This window comes from Pangasianodon hypophthalmus, chromosome 5, assembly GCF_027358585.1.
Source record: "Pangasianodon hypophthalmus isolate fPanHyp1 chromosome 5, fPanHyp1.pri, whole genome shotgun sequence".
In the NCBI taxonomy this organism is placed as follows: Eukaryota; Metazoa; Chordata; class Actinopteri; order Siluriformes; family Pangasiidae; genus Pangasianodon; species Pangasianodon hypophthalmus.
In genome coordinates this window covers 4,425,641-4,452,339 of record NC_069714.1, presented here as the reverse complement: position 1 = coordinate 4,452,339, position 26,699 = coordinate 4,425,641, and the positions used below count along the sequence as shown (strand labels likewise).

Here is a 26,699-nt window from a genome sequence, read left to right as displayed (position 1 = left end):
ATTGTATCTGGGGTCCTTTATAAATTAACTATGAAGTGGTGGCAATAATTAAATCAGCTACAGTCGTAAATGTGGGAGGATGCCTTCATTCGAGTTCATGCTTAACCTTACACTTTTCTCAGTTCTCTTGCTTTATTTCCTTTTCATCGCTCAGCTTCACACATTGATGTAAACTCCCCAAAATAAACCATGCTCTTGCAAATATTAAGTATCTCATGTTGAGAGGAAAACAGGACCTGTAAATGCATGTAATTCAGCTAAAGGCCACATTCACATACAATCAACACCAAACAGATGCGAGTCATTACCTATGGAAGCACAAAAAAAAGTAAAAAATGCACTGTGATGTAGATTGGAGCTCATAGCGTTCAAAATAATTAACATCTTGTAGCCGAGAGAGGTGTTAATGGGATTCGTTGGCACAATTTCCCTCGCCATCGATTTCCGTGCGAGTGTGCAATGTTCTCCGAGGAAGCTGGGCCGGACCTACCTGCCTGGGCGAATGCAGGCTTGTGTTTTCTGTAATTATAGTAAACAACTGTCTTACTAATGGATGAGAACGAGCAGCTCTGGAAGCCAGGAGACACCCTCAGTGTCTCATGAGTGAAAAGGGGGAATAATGCTGTGTTTTGGATGGTGAGAAAAATCAAGTCAGACTAGACGGGATATTCTGTAAAATGTTCAAAATGACATGTAGAATGTATATTCCAGTCTGACCCTAAAATTATGGGTTGGACATTGAGGTAAAAAGTGAGCTGTATGATCTGAAAAAAATGGGAAGCCAAGTGCAACATTATCCTTCACTTCAGATGTCTGAGTAAATCATCTTTTTGTTTGAATTACAATGCTGATAAATGGGTTCATTAAGGAGGCGACAGAACAGACATTTCCTTCCCCAGGAGTAAGGGCTCTTTTTTTTTTTTTTTTTTTTCTTGCCGTTGTTGTTTTTAGGGTAATTGATGGAGGACGTTGGGATGACATCTGGCCTGTGCCAAGCAGCTTAAGGAGGAAGAAACAGTTTGTGAAGCATCTGCAGTCTCCAGCAGCCACAAGTCACGCCGCCTTTTCTAAAGAGGAAAATGGCAGCAATTAAAAAGCCATTCGCATTCCACGTAGGCGAGCTTTACTTACATCACAGTCAATCAACGTGGCGTCCGTATCCCGGAGCACTGTTGACTGCAGGATAATGTGAATTTCAAAGTTAGATCACAATTCTCTCATGCAGGCATTTCATCTATTTGCATGTTAACTCTAATTTCACAGTTTGGAACATTAACTTTTTTTCATTTGTGCCCTGACATTGATTTTACAGTCAGATATAGCTTTTGATTGCACATTATATGTTATAGTGCTCGAATAGTTATGCAGAATTCACTCCTAGAGCCATTACACAATGAGTTATTGAGCTTTTTTTGTTGTTATTGTTGTTTTTACTGTGTACTGTATTTAATTAACCCACAGTAATTCTGCATTACACTAACATGAACTAATGATTATTGAGTTCAGAATGTATTTACATTCAAATTTCCCTTCTCCTGCAAACAAACAATAAAACAATAGATTTATAATCCTACCTCAGCTAATTATGTCTCAGTTAATCTAATTATAATGTTGACTTGAAATGTGCTTCATTTTTTTAAACGGGCTCTTGAGGGTTTGAGTTCTTTCTTCTCCCACTTGTTTCCTGCTAGAGGCATTATGAAGCATGGCATTTGTGTGTGTGTGTGTGTGTGTGTGTGTGTGTGTGGGTGGGTTTGGGGGGAGCGGGAGGGGGGGATGGGTGGACATTTGTAAGCCTGTCGAAACAGTGACATTCTATATAATGCATATTAAAATAGTTATCCAAAGTCTGAGTTTACTCGTTATTCAAAAATGCTTTATTATATTTTATGATTTCCCTCATATTTCACCTAATATGCTCTTAACACACTAATACACACATTAACACACTAGTGCTAATAGTAATATTATGTAATATAATGTCCAGAATTCCACAAGGCAAATGATAGATATATTAAATAATGTAGCATTTTGATTTTTATTAATATGGAGTTGTTATTAACTGTTATAAAGTTGTTTTAAAGCAGTTATTAGTAATAGACGCTTGCTTTTACAACCCCTCAAAACACAGGGTTAAAGCAGTTATTCGTTTTTAATGCTTAGAAATCTTTTCAGTTGCAATCTAGTTACATAATCCATTTTAATGTTAATGCTAGAATACAGAATATCTTTATTGTCATTGCACAAGTACAGCGAAACTAGGTTTGCAACTTCCTCCTAGACGCTATATAAGAAATAATAATAAAAAAGAAATACAATAAAAGTCAAATATATTATATCTTATGTGTGCAGCTGTAGCAATGACGTAACATTATAGGCAGTATAATCAGTAGAAACAGACAGAGGTTGTGGGAAGGAATCCACTCTGTGACATTTTAACTTGAATGTAGTCTTGTTAGAGGAGTGTAACTTTTGTAAGTTAAAATCAGCAGGCTTGTGTCATCAGACATTACAGTACAGACTTTTAATCAGTATCTGTAAATAGCAGAATGCTCCCAAAGCACACGCCATCATACTAACTAGATCTTAGTACAACTTTTCCAATCCAATATTTAATCAAAAACACTTTTTTTCTCTCCATATCTCTGTCTTCCTGTTCCTCTCCACCCTGCACCGCTTTCCCAGACCCTGTACTGACAACAGCTGTGGGTTATTTACACGGCCAGGGGGAGGGTCGAAAGCAGCACAGATGGTTCATAAGGGAATAATTCAGGGGTGGAGGAGGAAACAGAAAAAAAAACACACACACACACACACAAAACTTCAGATGCAGCTCATCAGACTTCGCAACACACCGGTAGAAAAAGATCTCAGAGTATCAGGACTTGAGCAGGCAGTTGTGTCTTTTTGCTCGCTGTAACAGGAAAAGTCACTTCCTAATGTGCTCAGCTGTCTAAGGAAGCATTTCCTGTGCAGGAGGAGGAGATTGTGCACGCAGTCAGACAACTTGTTGCAAGGCAATTCAGTCAAAGTTGGTAAGCTGGACATTTTTATTTGCTGTTTTAATAAAAAAAGTATTTCATTTCAAGCTATAATAGTACAAGATGCATGTTAGTCCTTCTAATCATAACTGGAGTTATTGATGTCATAAAGGCGATAGTTTTTCTGTGAATATACTGCTCAGCTGCTCAACTGTTGACATCTGTCCATGTGTGTTCTCTGGAGATTTCATTTTAAAACGTACACGCCTTGAGCTTTTTTTCCAAGTGTGAAGATAAAATGAAAATTTGTAGAGGAACTGAAAGTCCAGAAAGAGTTTGTGCTTGAGGGTTTGCAAAAAAGTGTGCCTGTAGAGTGGTATTTTAGGAGAACTGGATGCACAAATGCTCCTTTAGCACACAACTGCTAGCACTTGTATCCTGCTATGGATCCTTTAGTAGTAGTGCTTTATTGCTTTATAATGTGGACATCCACGTTGTGTGTGTGTGTGTGTGTGTGTGTGTGTGTGTGTGTGTGTGTCCGTGGGTGGGTGGGTGTGTCGAAATATAGGCAGGCAGGCCATGCGTTTAAAGCTGTTTGATTAGAAATAAGTTTAATGGCAATAATGTCAGTGGTTTAATTAAAGTTAAGGTGAGTAATGTATGCCTTTAACCTACTCATGTAGATATTTTATTTATTTGTTTGTTTGTTTGTTTGTTTTGGGGGGCTGGAAAGAAATTTTAATAGACTATCCACCCAGGCTGACATGACAACTGGCATAAAAAAAAAAAGTTCATTGTGTTATCTACACAGCTGCACATTGTAGAAATATTTCCCGTCTCATTGCTGAAATTCTTAGCTGTTTTTTTTTTAGTGTGTTGAACTGAACTAAAGACACACAACAAGACGGGCTTGTTTTTCAGTAGATGAGAATCATTGAGAGCAACTTTGTGACTCACAACATAGTACATTTCTATCAAATGCTTTTAATGGGCTTTCAGGATTGACAAATTTATTTTAAAAAACAGAGCTAACAAAAGGTCTTGAGTTATTCCTACATGTGATATCTTGCACCTGTTGCAGTTGTCTCTCAAGCTATGCATGAGACTGGAAAAACAACAAATATGTTGTGTTAAAATGAATATATTTTTAAAAGAAATAAGCAAAAGCGGCAAAATGAGCAAAAAATTCATAGAAGTCTACAATGGCGCGTGGTAATGGTGCGCTAAATGATGCCTCATTGATTCCTCGATCCTTCTTTCTTCAGCCCATGACCCGAAAATCATTCAGCAATCTTTAAAGATGTACCAATTCCTAAAACGCACTTGGAGAAATCAAGGAATGAGAAGATTGGAGATTTCTAGATCAATGATACACACGTTTCCTACATGGAAGTCTTTTTATTGTAACATGTATAAACATTGTGTATAAATGCTCCGCCTCCCACCAAAAAATACCAAGAATGCAAAATGAATCATTTTAACTATATAAACAATGGGTACAAATGAAATCCTTGAATGAAAGGCATTAAAATATGCTGTGCTTTATAAGCATTTTAAGTTGTATGATGAGTAGAATCTTGTTTAGTCTAAAACATGAAGATTTAAACGTGTCATGTGCACAGGCAATAATATTTGTAGGCCTAATCGCTGTTCTCTTTAGTCACATCCGATATACAGAAAAAATGTGAGCAATAAGTGAATTCACTAGAGTAGCTTTAAAGTGACACTTCAGTGAGCAAGGACATCTCATTTGGTAAATGTGTTTGTCCTTGATTACCCCCGCCTTCTCCTGACTTTCCCTTCTTTGCGTTCTTTCCTCACTTCCTCAGAAAGAGGAGCTAAAAAATCAAGAGTGGGAAGCGAGGAAAGGAAATGAGGAAGCACAATTCAAATTCGAAATCTGAAAGTGAAAAAAATACATCAATATGGCCATAAGATGAGACAGAACTCGACAGGTCTATGGATCTAGATGAGATGAAGATCATCTTGTCTCAGAGTAAAATATGAAATGAGGAAAATATGGAGAAGAAACAGAGCTGCTCATGATCCAAAGCATCCCACGGCATGGTAGTGTCATGACTTTACAGCTGCCAGCGAACTGAATCACTTGTCTTCACTGATGATGTGTGTGTGTGTGTGTGTGTGAGTGTGTGGAATGGTAGCAGAGGGATGAACAACATGTTTCGAGTCCTCAGATCCAACCAATATGCTTGAAAAACAGTGGATGGCAGTTCACACTGCAGTAAGATGATGACTCAGAACTTTCCACCTGCAGCTGAGGGAAATGAATCACCCCATACTGATTGTGTTACTGCTGCTCACTGGACAATGCCACTGTAGGGCAGCATATTAAACTTTCGGGATATCAAAATGGATTGGTTTTCCATCAATGTGTGTTTGACTACAATACTGAAATCATGTCTGTTGGGACAGGCATAATTTCACACGTTGGTTTCAAAAGCCTTTAAACTGGGGAAATATATGTAGACATTTAGCCACTAGTCAAACGAACAGTCGCCAGAAGGCAGTTTAACATCTACACACAGCATATTTTTGGCTTGCAGGAGCAAGTGTTTTAAATTCATTCCATCACTGATTCACTGATTCAATTTCAGCTGCACCACAACAAACAGGAAAAATTATGGAGGGGATACATCTTATGTCCCATGGCATAGCAGAAAGGGACCAATTGTGGCTGTGTGTGTGTGTGTGTGTGTGTGTGTGTGTGTGTGTGTGTGTGTGGGCATGTTTTTATATCTTGGTGGGGACCAACTAATTTCCCAACTAATTAAGAAAGGAATATCTGATAGTTTTGACCCCGTGGGGACATTTGGATGATTCCCACAAGAAAAACTGCAGCTTTTATAAAACAACAAAAGCCTAAAAGATGTAGGCATAGCATTAATTACCTGCATTAATAATTATATCAATGGAAGATCCTCATAAGGATAGTAAAACACACCCTTGACCCTGTCCTTTTTCTTACCAAATTGTAAAATATACCACCCAAGTCCTTATGAAGCACCTTTAACCATGAAGCACTCTCATTTAACTACATATCTTTAGAAGATTCAATAAGTGTGAACACAGTAAAGATATTCTTTATTAAAAATGAACTTCTTTAGTCTATTTCTTTAAAGACCCAGTTTACAGTCCCAACTAATTAGCTGCTGAGGAAATAAATGTCTTTCTACCTGAGAGACTTAACATATTGGAAATGAAAACAAAATACGAGGCCAGAAATAACTCGAAGCATTCTTTGGCGCAATTACTCACCAGGCAATTTCACAGTCCACTAGTAAATGTCTAGATATTGACATGTGTTTTGTACAGGAGCGAACGCTCTGATGGTGTACAGGTCAAACACGTAACAGGTTGGACAACCTTGAAGCCTTTCGACTGAAAGCAGATAACAGAGGTGGAGTGAGTGTGATAAGGCACTACGTCAGTCTCTCTATCCCATTTTCTCTTCTTCTAGTATTGGTTAACCATCAGAACGATCCGCAAGGTCGATCGAAACAAAGGCCAAACCAAACAAAAATTTAGTTATTGAATTTTCTGTGTATTATACAACTCTTGGAGTAATTAGCACTGCATTAAGAGCTCCATGTGGAAATTCACACCGCAAAAAAAAAACAACAACATAAAAACAGAATAGCAAACTAATTATTGCATTTGTGGCATCCCCTGGGCGGGAGCTAATTTGTAAACAGTGCCTTACAAGAGGTGCATTTTTAATTTTCCACCTTAGAGTGGAAATTGAGTTTTGAGTTAAGAAAATTAGGAATAAAGGGGATTGTTAATTGTTAAGTGGCTTCAAATTCAGAATCTTTTCATAGCTAAGCAGATGGTGGGCAAAAGCAAATTTGGAAAAAGCGATAAGCTAAATATAAAGGTTCAGTCATCTGTGGTTGGCTGAGCTGGATACATTTCAAAGTTAGATTGTAGAGAGAAAAAAAAAAATATATGACTATAAATACAAGGGTAACACTTTTAAAGGCATTGCAAAATAACAGATGCAAGGTTCACCTATGACTTAATCAGTTGTTACTCTTGGAACAGAAAAAGTCTAACACAAGCCTTCAGCCATTTCCTCCCTCTGTCTCCATTGTGATTTGAGATCCAAGTGAAGCAATCCCTCCCTCCTCCCTCTGCATTCTCCCTCAACAGGCACCATATCATCTCTAATCACCCTCTCCCTCTCTCTTTCTCAGCTGTCCCCTTCAATCTTTCTCACGGACATTTCCTCACATGCTTCTGAGGCCCGAGTCAATGAGAATGGCATCTAATGCAACTGAAGGCATAACGGCGGAGCTCGAAAATGTGGGTGAGTATGGTGTTTTGTGGATTTAATACATTCAGGGCCTGCATAGACTGTGAACACTCTGCCGTGTGTGTGTATGTGTGTGTGTGTGTGTGTGTGTGTGTGTTTCTCTCTCTTTTGAATGTGTGACATTTGAAAGACCTGACTGCATTTCAGGGTCAGCGAATACCAGTGTACATTTCTGAAATGCCTAACCTGAATTACTTTTAAGAAGTATAAAAGAACTGCACAGCATTCAGCCCCATTATCGACATAAGGTCGATTCAGCCATCCGGCGTTCCACTTTTTCAGGTCTACCAGCAAAGGAAACAATTAATATTCATCAATACTCTGTGTCAATCACAGTAATTCCACAGTATTTCCACTGAATGCAGAAAATTGTCCATGCACACTGAGTGATACTGCATAACTGCAGGTTTCACCGCCACATAAGACCTGTAGAGCGAGATTCCCTCTGATTAGGGAGGAGAAAGGAAGTGGAGTGCGGCTCAGAGTGAGAACTGCAGGAAACATGAAAAGCCTGGTGAGATCGAGGCTCTAATACCTGCTGAGAACACGCTTATACCTGTGGCTAGGGTTGCCATCTTTGATATAAAAAAAAAGGGACCCCAAATACCCCCTACCTATCTGCTTCTATAGATTTACAGTGGAATTATTTCAACATCTATAATCACAGAAGAATGATGATTTGACATTGTATGAATTATTGAATAGAAAAAAAATATATTGAGTTGGCAAAAAATAGACTTTTAAATATATGATATTCATGAATTATCATATAGAGGATAGACTGATAGGGTTATTGAACTACACTTATACATTGTCATATCTTATAGAATTATATTTACCAATGATAAAAGAAATCTACCTAATAATCTGAGAATGGATGCAATATTATCAGCATGATAAAGCTAGGCCTTGTTATATAGCATACTATAATATTAGCCACCTTGGCTACAGGTTTACACAATATAATATTTGTAAATTGACCTACTGGTATCCCGTCTCACGTTCAGACCTGTACTTGACAGCGTCTTGCGTTTCACGGGCGACCATGCATTGGAGGAAATGACGCTGACATGCAATCTCACACAGAGTGCCTGTCATTTTCTGCTCCATACCACTGATTTTGAGCTTTTCTGCTATTTCCTGTGGAACTGGTTTGATTTTATTCACTGTTATGTCAGTCATGTCACTGTGAAGACTTTATGTACTGTAGGTTTTAAACAGTGTGTACGAAAATACAGGATGAATCACATCCCTTATTGACTTAATAAAGGATGCAACATCATATTTATTTTTAAATACAGAATATTATAAGGGACAGGTGGCTGTTATGATTATCTCTGCGTCACTGAAGGAAAAAAAAAAAAGAGTAGTTTTTCCCTGTAGGCTGGTTTTAGTTGAAGAGCAGTGTATAATTTTGCACTTTTCCTGCTATGAACAACATGGAACAGACTAACAGATTTAGGAGCGCCTGGTTAATACTTGATGAATTAATTCAGGCATGGTTGATTAAAAAACAAATAAAACAAAAGAAAAGAAAAACTCCAGAGAATTGGCTTTCCAAGACAGGAACCACTGCGTTCAGCCTGTTTTACATTGTGATTCAGTGGTCTTTTAAGAGTACTACTTGTCACACTGTATGAGATGATCTCAATACAACCTTGGTTGAATTCTGTAACAGATTGTGTGATAACGTGTTCTCCATGCCAGATAACCTGTGATTAAATTGCTATATTCTGCTTACATTATCGGTCAGCGTGATGCAGAAAATAAGTTCGCATAAACTGAAACGTTCTCAAGGTAATAAGGATATTTTTCAGTTGATTAGCATGTTCATGAGTGCACACGAGTTTCATGGAATTCTATGCCATCGTCCTTCTAATGGTGGCTTTTAGATTACTGCTGTAGCAGCGCTCACACATTGGGATTTTAATAAAAAAAAATCTGATACTGCCAGACCTTTGTTGTCGCAGTGTGCATGTCACATTGTGTGTTATACTACTGCTATTCCCTTATGACTGCAGAATCGTACAGTGTGAAGCCGGCTTTAAACTCAATATACTTGAGATATTTTAATTAAACATTCAGCATGATCTGGTGATGCTTTTGGCTGAGGTTGTCCCAAGACCACCCACAGAAAAGAATTCAAGAAACTAACAACAATGAAGCTCCATTTCCATGGCCTAGACATTCTCTTTCAGTTATCTTCCTTTTCTTCCCCTTCAAACTCTCCATGTTATTCCTTCAAGCCCTGGGTAACTCCAAACAGGAACTCAGCACACGGAAACACAGTGACAAGTCGCTTCTCTTCGGAGCAGTGGGAGTCTAGAGAAGCTAAAGTGAGCGACACTCGAAAGCTGCATAGTAAAAAGCCAGGGAGATGCACTTTATTTATCATCTTTATTTATATATCTATCTAATCCAGTGGGCATGTCTGTTGCTTTTTCAGCCTTATACATTTTAAGTCCCCTTTTTGCTACAGAGAAGTAGACAAAACCAACTTCTCCAGCCACCAGTGCACCTTGTTTGTGAATCCCAGAGCATAAGAAACACAGGCTTAGCACTTCCCAGACTTATATGCCCTTCCTGGTCATCAAAGCTGTGATATCTCTCCCAGAGGTGTTAGAGGTTTAAAAAAAAAAAAAAAAAAAAAAACTGTTAAAGTGTACAGAATTACTTACCTCACACTGGGCTTAAAACCTGAAAAGGCATCAAGGTGGTTTCTGGGTTGCAGACACAATCCTGTGTTGAGGAACTAGTAGATGACACCAATTTCCAGAGGAACGCGAAGGTGGTCACCTGCTGCTTGTTTGCATAGTGATGTTTAAATAAGCGTAAAAGTTGCACCACCCCTGGCTGCCTTGGTCCCCGAGGAGGATGGGAAAGAGTTGATCTCAATGCTAATTGATGACTTCCTGCTGTGACATTTCAAGGGTTGATTGGATAGAAGTGGGAAAAACACATGTGCAGCATGGCCGCCAACTAGCACACCGCAGCAGGAGAGAGGTTTTTAGAAGGCAAACTGGGTGCAGACCATGAAAGCGATTGGTAAAGCAATCACGTAGGGCACTGTTATTTCGAGGCTGGTTGACTGCATTGCTTAAAAACTGTGTCTATAGTCCTAATTTTTTTTTTTTTTCAGTGGTGCCATAGCCCAATAGCTTCAAATGCATCACTAAAATGAGCAAAACAATAGAAATCTATAGCAAACATATTGTGCAGCATAAATTATATTAGCAATAACAGTAATATATGAGGGTACAGTCTTGTAAATAAATAATAAATAATAAATAAATGTACTGCCTCCTTCTTTAGCCAAAGATCCCTAACCCAATTTCATATTACAGTTCAAAATGATGAATGTGAAAATAGTATCCTATAATTAATTTAAGTGTAGTGTGACAGACTCCAGGGGTTTTAAAAGACAAATAATTAGTCATATGCATTACATTACCATAGTCAACTGCCACATGCCACATTTGTTTTCTACTAGAGTATTTCCTATGAAGTAAATTTAACATGTGGGTGCCAAAATACATGCACAGTGTCATTACTTGAGCTGTGATTTAACATCAGTACAGGCATCAGGGGACAAAATCTGGCAGGGACAAGACATCGTGCAATCAAAATCAAAATAAAAGCATAATATCTAGGTCAAAGTATGATCAAAAGGGGAAGAAAAAATCAAATGGAGAAAGGCTTATTAAGGCAACAGTGATCAGAAACAAATTGCGAAGATATGCCCCAAACAGTGGAATAAATATAGAAGTCCTAATGAGGGCAAAACTTACGGGTGGAGTAGGAATATAAAATGTGTTGTCTCTTGAGAACGGAGGTCTGTGTGAAATGCATAAAAATTTTTTTGCTCATCAGCATGCATTTTAAAAGTGCAACCCTTCATCAATCCCTATAAAAGGTATTAGTATCTCAACTTTTGACTTAGTGGTTCATCACTGCTATAGTAACATTAAAAAGAAAAGAGCCAAGAAGGATCCTTGAGGATCTCCATATACAATTTGGCCAAAGCAAGCATGAGCACTAATTGCCTCCATGCAGTTCTTTTTAATCAAGTCACCTGCTTTATGATCAAAGCCTCCAGAGAAAGCAACATCATTTACAAATGTGAGGTACTTCACTTTACAACAAGACTGGAGGAATATTTAACTGTTATTCACTGCAATAAAGGCAGGAACTTTTTCCAATATAAATCAAAGTACATGTAACGTAAGAGCAAAAAAAAAAAACAAACAATGATCAATCTACGAATATGAGCTGTTGTCAAAGTCCATAGCACAGACATGTGTCACAGCATAGCAACAAACTAGAATGACCCACATTTGTAAGGCATGAAAAATAGGTAAGGGTCAAAAAATTCTACACAAGGAACTAGAAACTAAGACGTTAAGAAATCTAAGCTTCAACGTAATGACATGAATGCATGATAATACGTCGCAAGATTGCTATGACACAGGCAGGGAATAAATAGACAACCTAATCAAAGCAAAACACAAAACAGGTGGAAACAGTCGGGTAACACACCAATGTCAGAACAGGGGCGGAGACAGAACACAGAAACAAAAGCAGATGGAAATGTAAACAAAAGCACATGATGTGAACCCAGAACAAAACAACATGAAAAACAACACATGTTGCACTGGGATAGAGGGAAACTGGGTATAAATAAATATATGTAAACACTCTAGGACAGTGTTTATACTCGTTCATATTAATCATAATGTTAATAAAGTACATTTACAAAAAAAAATAGTTTTAGTTCTAAAAATCTGATTTTGCATGAGCAGCATTTGAATCTGTTGCAAAATCCTCGATATACTGTGATATTGTGATATTTATCACAATGATTGAATTCTGTATTAATGCAGCAAGATTTAAACCAATGAAGCCGTTACACTATAACACACAATTTCCAAAATCTCACAAATGCCGTGCTGCTCACGTGGCATAATTTTAGCGCTTGCAATCTGAAATTTTGTGGACGTACCAGTATGCACAATACACAAGCAATCGTGAAGAGGCTTACACACTATACTATTTTTCACCTGGAGTGATCCTAGGTGAAGCAAGTCTGATCCCCAAATCCAGTTTTCTCACACAAATAAATGCAAGAGCTGTCTATCATGTCTATCTTCACTATTTTTTATGGGAACTAGGAAGGACAGGTAAGAGAAAACTGTGGAGGAAGGATTGATTGAGAGAATGCAGGCAATAAGGACTGTTTGTTTTGCAAAGAGAACTGAAGGTATAGAAAAAGAGACATAGCCATTTTTATATTGTGTGCCGCCAGGAATCCGCTCGTTTTTATATTTACTGTTCCTAATGACCACTTGGGTTTGACATGCCAAATAATTTGTAGATGGATGGATAGATGGATGATAAGCTGGATTCAGGGATCTGCTGCGCGGGAGTGCAGATGAATTTGATTTCCTCTCAGACTCTCGTTGGCTGTTTCTCATCTGTATTCTTGCTACTTGTCATAGAGGTGCTCACTCTACAAGATTTAATATCCACAATATCAAACATGCTTGAAAATATCACTTCACATCATGCTTAACAACGCCATTACCCATGATAAAATCACTGTGACGCACATCCACTCACGGCTTATTGCTTTATTATTTCCTCTTCTGTATGACTTGGTATTTAATTAGTTTGTTTAGTCATTTCATTGATTCTGTTAATTAAATGATGTTCTGTGTGTAATGACGCATCATCGATTCACATTTAGTAGCCACAGCTGAGTGGTTCGGTCTTATGTTATCTATTAGGGATAAAATCATCCAGTCAGTTGTATTTAGTTAGTATTTTGGTGTCTGTATTCACATGGAGTGACTTTATAAGTGTACATCCATGGATTGTAAGAAATGAGACAGGATCATTAAGCCTTTGCTTAAAGTCAGGAAATTATGGTTAATGGATACAGAAACCACAAGTGCAGCAATTTTAATAGAAAATGACACTAAATTATCTGTACCTTCATAATTCTTTTTAGTGCTTATTGAGCCAATTAAGATATTTATAACAGTTAACAACATGTGACAATGCAATGGATATAAAAAGTCTATATACCCCTGTTAAAATGGCAGGTTTTTGTGATGTAAAAAAGTGAAACCAAGATAAATCATGTCAGAACTTTTTCCACCCTCAATATGAAATTTATATACAATGTATATAAATTCAGTGAAAAACAATTAGAAACATTTTAGGGGAAAATAGGAAAAATAAAAACTTACAATACCCCTAAACTTCAAACATTGTTGAAGCAGCTTTGAGTTTATTACACCACTCAGTCTTTTTGGCTAAGAGTCTTTCAGCATGGCACATCTTGACTTAACAATATTTTCTCACACTTTCTAACAAAAACATTCCAGATCCATCAAATCGCTTCAGGTCACCTCACAGATTTTTAGCTGGATTCAGGTCTGGGCTCTGGCCATTCAAAACATTGAGCTTCTTTTGATTAAGCCGTTCCTTTGTTGATTTGGATGTATGCTTTGGGTCATTGTCCTGCTGAAAGGTGAAATTCCTTTTCATCTTCAGCTTCCTAGCAGACACCTAAAGGTTTTACACTAAAATCGACTGGTATTTGTAGCTATTCAAGATTCTCTCACCTTGATAAAAGCCCCAGTTCTGGCTGAAGAAATGAAGCCCTAAAGCATGATGCTGCCACCACCATGCTTCACCGTGGGTATGGTATTCTTCTGGTGATGTCACTTTTTTTGCACCAAAAATACTTTTTGGAATTATGGAATTATTATAACTTTTGGAATTGGTCTCATTGGACCATTATACATTTTGGCACATGTTTTGGGGTGATTTATTTGAGCTTGGATGTTTTTTTGTGAGAAACGGCTTCCTTCTAGCCACAATACTCCATAGTCCAGACATGTGAACAATGTGAGAGATTGTTGTCACATGCAGAGTAATCAGTACTTGTCATATATTCCTGCAGCTCCTTTAATGTTGCCGTTGGTCTCTTGGTTTTTGTCTTGTCTTTTTGTAAATTTTGGTGGGACATCCTGTTCTTGATAATGTTGCTGTGGTGCTCCATTTTCTCCATGTGTTGATGATGGCCTTCACAGTGTTCCATGGTACATCAAATGTTTTGCAAATTCATTTATACCGCTCTCCTGATTGATACCTTTTGACAAGTGAGATCCTGTACATGCTTTGTAAGCTCTTTGCTTCAAGTCCATGGCTTCAGCAGTTGGACAAAACCAAGAAGATGTGAAGAAACTCCTACAGAATCAGTTTATTTGGGGTTAATCAGAATAAATTAATTGATGGCAGCTGTATGTTAATTACTATTGAACATGAGAATGAATGTGATTGATTCATTCTAAACACAGCCACATCCCCAATTATAAAAGGGTGAGCAAGCTTATGCAGCTAGATTATTGTAAGTTTTTAATTTTTCCTATTTTTCCCTAAAATGTTTCTGATTGTAATTTCACATTGAAGGTGGAAAAAGTTCTGACGATATATCTTGCTTTCATTTTTTTCATCACAAAAACTTGCCATTTTAACAGGAGTATGTAGACTTTTTATATCCACTGTATGTGGATTGACGTATAAACTGTACTGAAAAATAAAATATCGAATTTAATTAAATGATAATGTTATTACTGTATGTACATTTTATCATTAATACTATATGGATCCCTTTTATTGTGGTCCTTAAAGCTTGTTTTTTTTGTGTGTGTGTGTTTTTTTTTTTCCAAGCTGTTGAGCTACCACATTATTTTCACCAAAATAAAGAGCAACAGAGACAGTGGAAGGTGAAGTGAGGGGAAAAGGAAGTGCAAAAGTGAGAGAAAAGATAGCATGGACAGGAAAATCGATGTAAAGAAATGGAGGAGTCAGGGAGCTTGAGTGGGAAAAAAGCAATGTGAGAAGCAGAACTGCGTTTTTTTTTCCTATTTCCTGGAGAAGGATGAAACGGAGATAGAACCTTAAGGGTTGGAGATGTTTGTGTGTGTGTGTGTGTGTGTGTGTGTGTTTCATGCTGCGTGCCTCGTAAGAGTAGCCCAGCAGGGCAAATTGTGTTGATTTATCTTGGCTTGTTAATATGCTCATTTCCAAGTCCTCTAATAAAGACATAGTATAAAAGCTCTTATGTAAGTGCGTACCTGCTGTTTGTGCATGCAGGTGCTGTGTGATGGCGTAATTTGCTTGTCTTTGCACAAAATCCACAGTGAAAACAATATAAAATGTTCATATGCATAAGCTTATGCAAAGACGATGTACCAGAGATTTGTATCCACTCTTAGGAAAGACCACCACCCTTTGTGTGTGTGTTTAGAGGGAAGCGTTTGCAGCCTTTAGGGTTTTTTATATATATATATATATATATATATATTTGATGTTGATTGATTATTTATAATCTCTCTTTTGCATCTCATGGTAATGTTAGCATGGCTAATAAGGCGTATTGTTTGCCTGTTGCTGCATGCTTCATAGACCAAACAGTCTGGGGGTGATTCATTTTAATGTTGTCAGCACGATGGCGTAGATAATGAAGTGGTTGTACTTTGCACTGGTTGGCTAATTGCGTTCCTAAATCAAATCGATCACGTTTCATCTCTTTCATCCCACCCACGATGCTAATTGGTTCATTCTCGCCAGCTGCGAGGATGCCGCATTCGTTGTAGTGAGCAGGCAAACCCTCTTTTCACCACATGTGTATATTTAAACCAATTAGAAAGACATCCTGTGGGCCTTTTCTGACAGAATTCCTCTCAAACGCTGCAGGCAAGAGACTGATAACAATAGGCTATTTCTGCATAGTTCAGCACTAAAGCCGGAAGAAAAGTGTAAGCCTGTGTAGTTTATTTCATTATTTTTTTATATAAAACTATAGCAGAAGGCAAAAAAACATATTCAAAGTTGGCTGTAATCAAATTACGGTAACTCAATGTGAACAAATCAGATAAATGCTGTATGCAGCAGTGTCACAGTAAAGCTATATAGAGTAATAAATGAACAGAATAGCTTTGGGAAATTACTAATCTAATGGAAATATCAAAATCAAGTGCCGTTATAGGAAAATAATCAACGATAGAGTAGTGTGATGTGGCCTAATATTAAGTGAAGTTTCATTCATCTTATACCACAGCAAATTTGCAGACTATCTTTACTGATAAAAGTACAATACTTTTTATCTGGTTATAGTTACAATTTAACTGTGGAATGTCTGCAAAGCAGTGTTACTAAGAAACCTCAAAGCCCGAAGACTTTCCGAAGACATGTCGGAAAACGTTATCTCTGATGTTACAAAGTGCTGGCACTGGAGACTCCTTCCAAAAATATTAAATAAATAAATGAGTATAAATAAATAATGAATAAATACTAATAAATAAAAAAAAATAATAAATAATAATAAACATCTTCTGGCCAACCAGAATTGAGAATTAAACTGTTACATGGCATTGAGCACTTGAAGAAGAGGATATAATGAGGCGATTTTGAATGAAGGCACAATGTGAGCTGAAAAATACTGAAGGCAGAAGAAATATATAAATATTGTTTTTTTTAAACATAATTTTAATGAGATCTAAGTATATCATAGGTGAGATACAGTCAGATGTACCCTGGAGATACTTCTGGATTCTTGGTAATAGATATCGGAGAACAGTGCAGATTATTAGTTTGTTGTCTGAAAGGATATCAAGGGATTGTCGTTGGGGAACAGCAGCCAGTGTGTTTATCAAAGACGCACAAAGATTAATGGAGAAGCCGGCAGAGTCGATAAACTCGATTTCATTGGACGACGAACTGTGACTTGACCTCATCACATGATCTTCTGCCTGCTCAAGCAGTCTTCTGACAGAAACCAGTTTTAACAGCCCTCTTCATGCAATTCCTCCAGATCCTTCAATCTGAACCTGAGGGACTGAGAGGGGGAAAAAAAAACATAGAGCGAGGAACTCTGTCGAGGCTAGACACGGGACATATGGCTGGGTGAGATAGCAGCAGTTTTCACTTCAGCTTCAAATTCCAAACCACGTGACCTCAGGCAGTGGGGAGAGTGTGTGTGTGTGTGTGTGTGTGTGTGTGAGAGAGAGAGAGAGAGAAGGGGGAGAGTATTGTCTGAAGAAATCAACTGCGAAAGGTACAGAGAGAGGAGAGGGGCTAAGGGGAAAGATGTGTATGCAAGAACCTTTCTAACTGAGTCGCTAATCTCAGGAGATTGTGCGAGACTGTGATGAAACGTGTGTGCATGCCTGCGTTGCCTGCAGAGAGCAAATGAAACACCCCAAAATCTTCTGAACAGCCCCTTGGTCCCTCACGCACTTGAACTAAACATGGTCATGATGAGCTCCCGAACCCAAACAACCTCAGAAGGATGTTGGCACACAGCATTGTCTCTTCTGATAGCATTGTCTCGTTTCTATTTCCAGATTTCCTTTTTTTAGTCTATTTATTTTATTTATTTATTTTTTTTTGGTACATGCATCCCTGGTGGTCTAGCAGTTAATGATCATGCGCTCTTACCGCCGTGGCCTGGGTTCGATCCCTGGGCAGGGAACCAACCCAGCCACTGGGAGTGCACTCTGAGTGCTGGTCCCAAGCCTGGGTAAAACGGGAGGGTTGCATCAGGAAGGGCATCCGGTGTAAAACCTGTGCCAAATCAAATACGCGGAGCAGTGATCCGCTGTGGCGACCCCTAACGGGAGCAGTCAAAAGAACAGCAACATTTTTTGTGTGTGCCTTAGTCTCCTGTAATGCACCTCAAAAAAAAAGTTGTTACAAACCCCAACAAATGTCTGAGAAGCTAAAGAGAGGTGATGGCATTTCAATTTACAATTATTGCTCAAGTAGGAAAATGCATTCTAACACTTAACTTTAATTACTATTAATTGTATGATGTGTGTGGTGTTCAAACGTGGACTAGTGAGAATTGGTCACTTGGATGAAAATAACAGCTAACCTAAGACGGCCTAGAAATACACAAGGAACTCTGACCTCTTTCTTGAAAGGTCACACTTGCCTCCAGTTATTCTCACATTTCTCCTTTTGGTATGAGATGATTAATGATGGTCCTCCTTTTGTTGTCAGAGTGAGGGATGATTATTTAATTAGGCAGGACGTGATTTCACATATAATACTTCGGAACAAAATGATTGAGGTAGAGGTAATTAAAGGTAGAGAGGCTTTCTGCAAGTGCTTAATCAAAGTAAAGCTTTTAGAGTGTCAGGATGGAGGGAAGGAAAAGGCAAGGAGGTGACGGCAAACTCAAGTCACCTTGAAAGTTTGAGATGTTATTTTTATTCATGGCATAGCACCAGGGATGGCTAATGATTATTTAACAAAATCGTGCAAGACCAAATAAAGCCGTTCGCTTTCATCAACAGACCTTGCGGAGGTAAATTTTTAGAATGAATTTGAGAGCGTCTTTTTTGTGCACTTGGCCTGAAATTCCCTTAGGTATATTTGAGGTAAGAATCTTTATCATCACAAGTGCATGGTATTCCCTCAGGCTCTATTCCTCAATTTGATTTTTCCTCTTTCCCTGCATGGTAATCTGATTTCTAGGTCACTGGATAACTGTATCTATGGCCAAGTGACCTGTGGGTCATTTGCAATTTCACTTTTCCTAGCGATTTCCTAATCCATTACTTGCACTTCTGTCGCTCGGAAAGATTAAATGTCCAAGTTCCTGTGATTACAGCATGACCTTGATGAGCCTGTAAGCAGCGTCTATAGGAAATGAAGATCATAATCAGTTATGGTGCTCCGATTATGCATTTCGGTGCACATCACAGTGACAAATGAAACCTTCTTGTCTGCATAGGTAATTTTGTTATTGCTAAAAGCAATGCCTCTCATTTAGAATGGTACACACGTAATTACACAAGAGTAAACTGCAGCAGTTCATCGGGGGGTCAGTGGCATCGGGTGGAGCACCGAGGTTAAGACTGGAATATTAAAGGGCATCACAGCTAATTTGTTGTGGCACCCTTTTAATGTCATCTAATGAAGTCAAATTATTTTTTATATATCATCCATTAAATCTTAGACACCTGTGGTGAAATTACAGTATGATGTGACTACATAGTTGTAGTTTTATATCTCCTTGAAACATATGCAGTTTCTTTCAAATAGGAGAGCTAGGACATTGATTTACAACATTTATAGCAAAAGAGCAACTCGGAAGGGCATTCATTGAACATTTAAATAATAAAGTACTGCAGCTGTCTTGAGCGCTGAGCACCCAAGTACAGAAATCTTTCTCCCAATAAGGTCAGTGAGAGGAGCAGAGGAGAAAAAAAAAGACAGAGTGGGAGTGAGATCAGTGAACGAGTGCTGTGTTGCCAAATAGTTGAGACAATTCGTAATGAACGAGTGCAGTTAAAGGAGTGGCTGCAGATGTTTATGAAGGATAGGGCTGGAATACCATGAGTGCTTTACCAGGCGTAGCCTCTTTCTGGCCCAAAACTGGTGCTATCTCTCCCTTTCTCTCCCTTTTTGTCCTTATCTAAGCAGCACTCTCTCAATCTCACCTCCCCAGAACCTAGTGAAGGCTCTCTATTTGTTACTGCTCTCATCTTGCTTCTGCCTCCTCTCTCAACAACCTATTATTTTTTTTTTTTCTCCAAGAGAAATAAGGTGAGGTGGTGAGAGTTGTTACTTTTTTTCCCCTCCCCCTCTCTCTTCTTCTTTTCCATCTCTCGGTTAGCTCTCCATTTTTGCCTCCTTCCTCCCCCGCTGCTGAGAATTTAGAGTAATAGTCACTGCTGACATCTTTGGCTACATCTGTGCAGTTGTGCCTTCTTGAGCTCTCCCCAATATCTGTCCTAGTTGAAACTCCATCAGGCTGGGAGGCTTGCTGTGGAGCCTTTATGGGTGATTGCTACTGTATGTTGTATGATGTAAACCAATGCAATAGCACCATTTTCATAAATTTGGTGCTCTCACTGAAGAAACAGTCATCTTTCATTTTGATGTCTGCTCTACATTTAGTCGACACTCGGAAAACTGGGTTATCCCAGCGAGACCTGAATGACCAAAGATGTCTATGGATATCCATTATTGGGCCTGACATAAATTAGTCCATAAAGAGACACTGTTATCAGTCCATTTTTATTTGTCCACCTGGATCTAGCTCTTTTGGTCCAGATTAAGTTTGATGTCTTGTGTGCAGCTGTAACAGTCGTCTATTCTACATCTTTAAGAGACACATAAAAAAACTATCACTGTCTGTCAATCTTGATGTTTTCTTTAGATTTAGTTAAAGCTTGGAAAACTGGGTTATTCCAATGACAGTTGACTGAGGCGTCCATAGGATTAGTCCATCAAGAGACACCGTCCATATTTATTTGGTCCAGGCTCGCTTTGATCCGGCTCTTTTGGTCCATATTATATTTGATGCCTGTTCTACATTTTCAAGAGACAAAAGCTATCACTGTCTTTGAATGTCTTTTAAATGTCTTTGTGTTCACCAAGCACTTCTGAGAGACCTTGGGTCTGAAGGCCTGTTGGTTGATGCCAGTGGAAATAAATAAATAAATAAATAAATAAATCTCACCAATCTCACCAAATTGGCACTGCTGTCCAAAGTTTGTGTGATACATGTGTGTGTGTGTGTGTGTGTGTGTGCTCCAGGGTCATTGGTTTTAAGCCAAGCTTGGGTGGTTGCATATTCTCCCTTTATCCATGTGAGTTTCCTCAGGATTCTCCAGTTTCCTCCCACTTAATATGTGAATCCGTGTGTGCATGGCATCCCATCCAGGGTGTATTCCCACCTCATGCCCAGCATTCCCAGGATACGCTCAAGATCCACTGAGACACTGACCAGAATAAATTGGTTGCTGGAGATGAATAAATATGTGTGTTTCACAATTTTATCGATCTTAGTATCTTCACACCCCCATTTACCTTCAGCTCTGTCTAACTCCATAAAAAAAAAAAACTGCTTCCAAGGTTGGTTCTTGCTGCTAATATTGGTGCAATATCTCACTATACATAAACGTCGAAGTTAATTCACAGGCAGAATAGGAAGGTTGTAAGTTCAAAGCTTGTTTTCGATGTAAGGAATTATGCAGCCTATCTAGTTGTCACTTCCTTTATGTTAAACTGAGCTTATGAAATTGATATAAAATACTGGCTGCAAGTACAACATTAGCTAATAGCTTGATGACTATCACTTAGCTTAGAGATTTGGTAGATTGGAGGGCTACGAGTGATGTAATACAATGAAACGATTTGTGAGGTGTTCTAGCGGTACACGTTCGGTATAAAACATTGCCGTGCCCCGCCTGTCCTAGCCTGACAAACATGCCGTGGCCTTGACACAAGCTCCCTCAAGCACCAATTTTCTGATAGAATCGTTTCTGCAAGCGGTGAAAAAATACAGTGGGTTCTTCTTCCCAGGTTGATAGAGAATAGTGATAGTAAAAACATCTGAGGAGAGGGTGAATAAAGGCCCGTAAAACCTTGATTGTATATAGGCATCTTGCAAGTTCCCCTCTAAGACAGCCTCTCGCCAGTAACTGGCAGATTTACACGGGACCATTACATAATTTCACAAGTGGGTCTTCTCATAGCAAGAGTAATAAATAAATGGCTCATCACTATTTCCTCTCTAGCTCAGGCTAAAGGCTATTTTTTTTCAAAGGAAATCCATTGAACCGCCTTTTCAACAAATCCTCTCTTCTACAAATTCAGCATATCGGTGTCAAATTTTTCTATAGAAGCACAGCAGCGGGAGAACTCTCATCTTTCTGGAGTTTTAAAGCAGCAGAGTGTGACGTGGCGATGAAAAATGCGCCTAATTAAACTGGGTTGATTAACTGGGTCTGAATATTTGTGTGGATGGTTAGAACTTTATTAGAATGTGAGGCTGCTCTTTCTCCCTCCAAAGCCTATCATCTATTTCCATTATGGTCATTAGCTATGGCTTCATGTAGCAGGAGTGCCAGCCACCTTCTCTCGCCATGCCGCAGGGTTCTGCTCTGTTTGCACTGAATGGGGTTTGGCTCGCCCTAAGTGTTGTGAGTGTTGTGTGTCCATGTCAGATGGCACAATGGCATTATCAGCTGACTGCTATAATAGCATATCATTTCATATGGTTTCCCAAGCCAGCTGTATTTATTTAATTATTTATTTATTTACTTATTTTGTGATTCCTAAGCAGGTTCTAAAGACATATTTAAAACATATTGAGTTAATCGGGTGTGAGGTACAAAATGGAACTCGGGGCCACATACACACTCACATTCACAGACTCGTTCACACCAAGGGTTATTGTTTTTGGACCATGTTCACCAGGTATATCTTGATTGAATTGTAAGGGCATCTTAATGCAGCAGGATACCATGGTGGCTACATTTCCCAACACATCTCCAAGGTCCTCGAATCATTCCTGAGCTCAGGCTACTTCAATCTTGAGCTTGGGTCTGTGCAACATTTCATATACTTTTCCCATGTGTGCATGGGTTTCCTATGGGTTCCCTGGTTTCCCAATCTCCTAATAAGTAAATACACTATAGTAAACTGCCCCTAGGTGTGAAAGACTGTGTGAATGTGTGTGTTCCTGGTGCCCTGTGATGGACTGGCTTCCCTCCCACCTCATGTCCAGGGTTCCCGGGATTGGCTCTGGGTCCACCGCAATCCTGACTAGGATAAGGTGCTTACTGAAGATGAATGATTAAATGATTTAACATGTATTAAATTATTTTATTGATCTTAATAACTCAGTTACTTAGCCCAGTCTATTGCCATATAAAAAAGTACTTCCAAAGTTGGTCCTTTATGCTTTATTTGTGCATCTCAATATGTAAAATGTGCATTTTGGACCATGAGAACAAACCAAAGAACCTGGACATGGGGAAAACAAGAGAAACTCCATACAGATGGTAACCAAAGCTCTGGATCGAATGAAGAACCTGGATATCTAAGGTGGCAAAGCCACCCTCTATGCCACCATGCTGCCCTAACACCAACACTTTTTTCTTGAAACTGTAATGATTGCCACCAGGTTTATAGACATAAACAGTATCTTTAAGAGTAGGTCTAGAAAAGACATATACAGTACGTTATATAGAGTAATTATACTGTATGTTTGACGTTATATCCTTATATTCCTTCGAAATGTTTTTTTTTGTCACCCTCTAAATGCATGCTAAATAATAAACGCCAGGTTCTCACCTATGAGAGAAAGTGCAGCTGATGTGAGAGGGGTTTAGAGAGACATTTAGTAGCTGTTTTCACCCTCAGTTTAACGCAGACAATTGGACCACAGCTGAGTGCTCAGCTGACAGACATCGGAAGCGCGGTTAATTCATCATTACGTGAGATATAATGGGCCATCCTGACATTTCCTCTCCTCAGGCATCATCCAATACCTCAGGCTAGCGTGTTTTGACACTCCAGCACCTATCAGATAATCAGCCAGAGATAACCCTATGTGAGGAAACCTTATCTTATGAAATACTATAAGGCCCCGGTGGCAGATCATATGCTGGTAAAAGTTGCTGTAATTTCTGCAGCAATATACCATGTTCTCAACAGCGTGATGCTGGAGGAGTGTGATAAGTGTAAAATCGATAGCAGATTAATGGTCACAATGTTGCAATTACACCGAGAGTAAATGCATTATGAGCAAGTGTAACGTAGTGGAAATTCTTGCTAATACCTTTTCACAGTTCAAAGCTGGGAGTCACCTTGAGAGTACAGTGCTGTAGATCATGCGCATGTGTAACTCTGATACCTTGTAATCTGCTATAATAATCGGGGCATTGTCACTGTCAGCGGATCAGATTTTGAGTGACACGGTTTCTTCAGAAAAGCATTTTGTTTATTGGTTATATAATAAACGCCACCATGATATCACTGACATCGTATTAGGCAAGAATAACAAAATGACTTCTTCCACTGGCCTGTTGCGGTGTCTATAGATAACGTTAGTCATTGACAAGGGGACATCGTTGCCAGCTCCTTTAAATCACGTGTAATGTTTAAAAAAGAGATGGTTTTGAGTAACGCAGGTTTTGTGGAGATCCTAGGCTCCATAATAAACATTTGTGGTTCAGTAGATTAGAACTCCACGCCAAAGAACGCTGTCATGAATTCCCCTCTCAGGGTGCGTTCTCTTTTTCTTGTCTCCGCCCCTGTCCTGTCATTGGTGTGTTTTCTATTTGTGTCCACATGTTCTGTGTTTAGTCCTTGATTAGTTTGTCTTTATATAGCCTGTTGTTTTCTAATATTGTTGTGAAGCCTTGTTCACTCTTTATGAGTTTCTGAGCCTTTGTTTCCCATGTTCCTTCTGTTTTCCATTTTTCTAGCTCATGTTTTGACCCATGCCTGTTTTCTTGTTTCTGTTTACGTACATGGATATTCCTATGATGACCCTGCATTGAATTTACATACTTGTGTCCTGCCTAAAAATGAAAATTTCTGCCTCTAATGTTGATTTCAGTGTTGAAGTCAAGATCATCTCAGCTGTGACCATGACAAGACAAAACTTAGACTTTTACAGGTCAAGACCAAGACTAAAGAGAAAGCAAAGTGCAGTGACTAAGCACCAGTTTTTAACCAAATTTTTTTTTCTTAGAAACTCTAGTGTGTGAGAACACACAAGCTTACATATAAACATGCTCTCCATGTCATAATGAAGAGACACATGTCTAACAGTAGGTCTAGAAAAGACAATTGTAATATACAGTAATATACACACTGTATTATTGATGAGGACACCGACATTGCAGCCAAAGCAGACTGAAGTGACCAGGCACCAGCGGCAGATCTAGAGGAGCAGGAAAGCTGATAATAAAAAATAATGTTTTGAGAATTTATTTTAACTCGAGGCATCATTTTCTTTGTCTTGACCATATTTGAGACTGCTGTTCAAGACCTATACCTAACAGTAGTCTTGGGAACTGTAACCCTGACATAATAGCACAGGATTCTAATGTCCTTCCACAGGACCAAGATTTGTCCTCAACCTTTATTTACTCCACATCGCAAATAGTCTCTGTGTCTAAATACCCACTGGCATTTATTCACACCTCTTAACTAATATATTTAAAAGATAAACATTTAGGAGCATTACAAATCCCCACAGAACTGTGGCGTGTGAAGGTGGAGGTTCTGAGAGCGTGTTCTTCAGGCTGGGTACACAGTCTGGAGGTGATCAAATTTAAATGTGTTTGGAGAAAGGGAGGTGATCAAATTTAAATGTGTTTGGAGAAAGGGTGAACTTTGCATTAGATAAAGTGAGGAATTACAGATCCTGCTTGTTTCTTGAGAATATCTCATAGTGTATTAACAGCATGACTGGGTTAAATGACAAACCATTTGTTCAGACCATAAACTGTGGAAGTACACCAAGTTTTATACCTCATTTAAAATGTAAAAACCCACACAGCAAGGCAACAAAGGGAAATTAGCATGAATTTGGCCTAGCAAATGTTTACCCCACCCAAGTACTGAAGGGGACTAGTGTTCAGTTTTTGGCTTTCAGATCCAATGTCCTTCCCATGTGGAGACAATTACCAGCGCGCTTCAAAAAGCCGGCTTTGGACGGGATTAGCTCCAATTCTGGGAAGGCAATGAAAGCAAAAGACTTCCCTCTAGCTCAGCTTTACCCCCGGGTGTGCAGCCACTAAAATGTGTGAAAGCATGAGAAGGACGGAGAGCTGATGACACTAAAGCTCCCTGGCATCTAAATGCCTTTGGCTCTCGCTGGACCCTTTTGGGTTCCACAGCAGCCTGAAAAAAGAAGCAATGATCTTCAGATCTGGCTGTGCTGCACAGATGTCCTCCTCCGTGTCGAAGCTGCTAGCCGGTCTCACTAACGAGGCTAACGAGGGATGTCTCGGAGTGAGACAGGTTCCCTGGTGTTTGCTCGGCAAATTTAGTAGGGATTTGGACCCTTTTAAAGAGGTGTTAAATGCGGTAAAGGACAGGGACATTTTTATTTCAGGTCCACAGGTGAGGTGGAAAGAAACATGCAGTATATCATGGTCACAGATTTAAAGCTAAACAGTAAACCTGAGTGATTGTTTAAGATAATTATGATTATTAGGCTTTTGTATTATAACACAATGTAGAAAAACTTGTTATTTTGTAACTTGTTAAGTCCATTGTTTAGAAATGCAGGATATGAAGGCTATACATTTGAAACGCAAATAACAGATACACAGATCAGGATTACATTGTCATAGTATTTGTATTATTTGCATTGTCTTATTACATTGTCATATTATTTGTATTATTTGTATTGTCTTATTACATTGTCATATTGTTTGTATTGTCTTATTATTTTGTGATTATTTCAGATTATGTGCTTATAATCTTTTTTTAAAGGGTAAAAGGGCGGTTGGGGGTTTTCATGCCTGTTGTGATGCGAATAAAAGAAAACGAACGAG

The 26,699-nt window shown here is 38.8% G+C and overlaps 1 protein-coding gene across 1 annotated transcript in view; it reads left to right on the top strand.

The window, feature by feature from the left end:
• The first annotated feature begins 2,777 nt into the window (after positions 1 to 2,777).
• The window catches only part of gypc (glycophorin C (Gerbich blood group)), a 30,791-nt gene continuing 6,869 nt past the window's right edge, over positions 2,778 to 26,699 (top strand). Inside the window, exons 1-2 of the mRNA XM_026936728.3 lie at positions 2,778 to 3,035; positions 7,196 to 7,308. Coding sequence (XP_026792529.1) covers positions 7,233 to 7,308 — 76 coding nt within the window. The 5' untranslated portion in view covers positions 2,778 to 3,035; positions 7,196 to 7,232. The remainder of the gene's footprint in view (positions 3,036 to 7,195; positions 7,309 to 26,699) is intronic.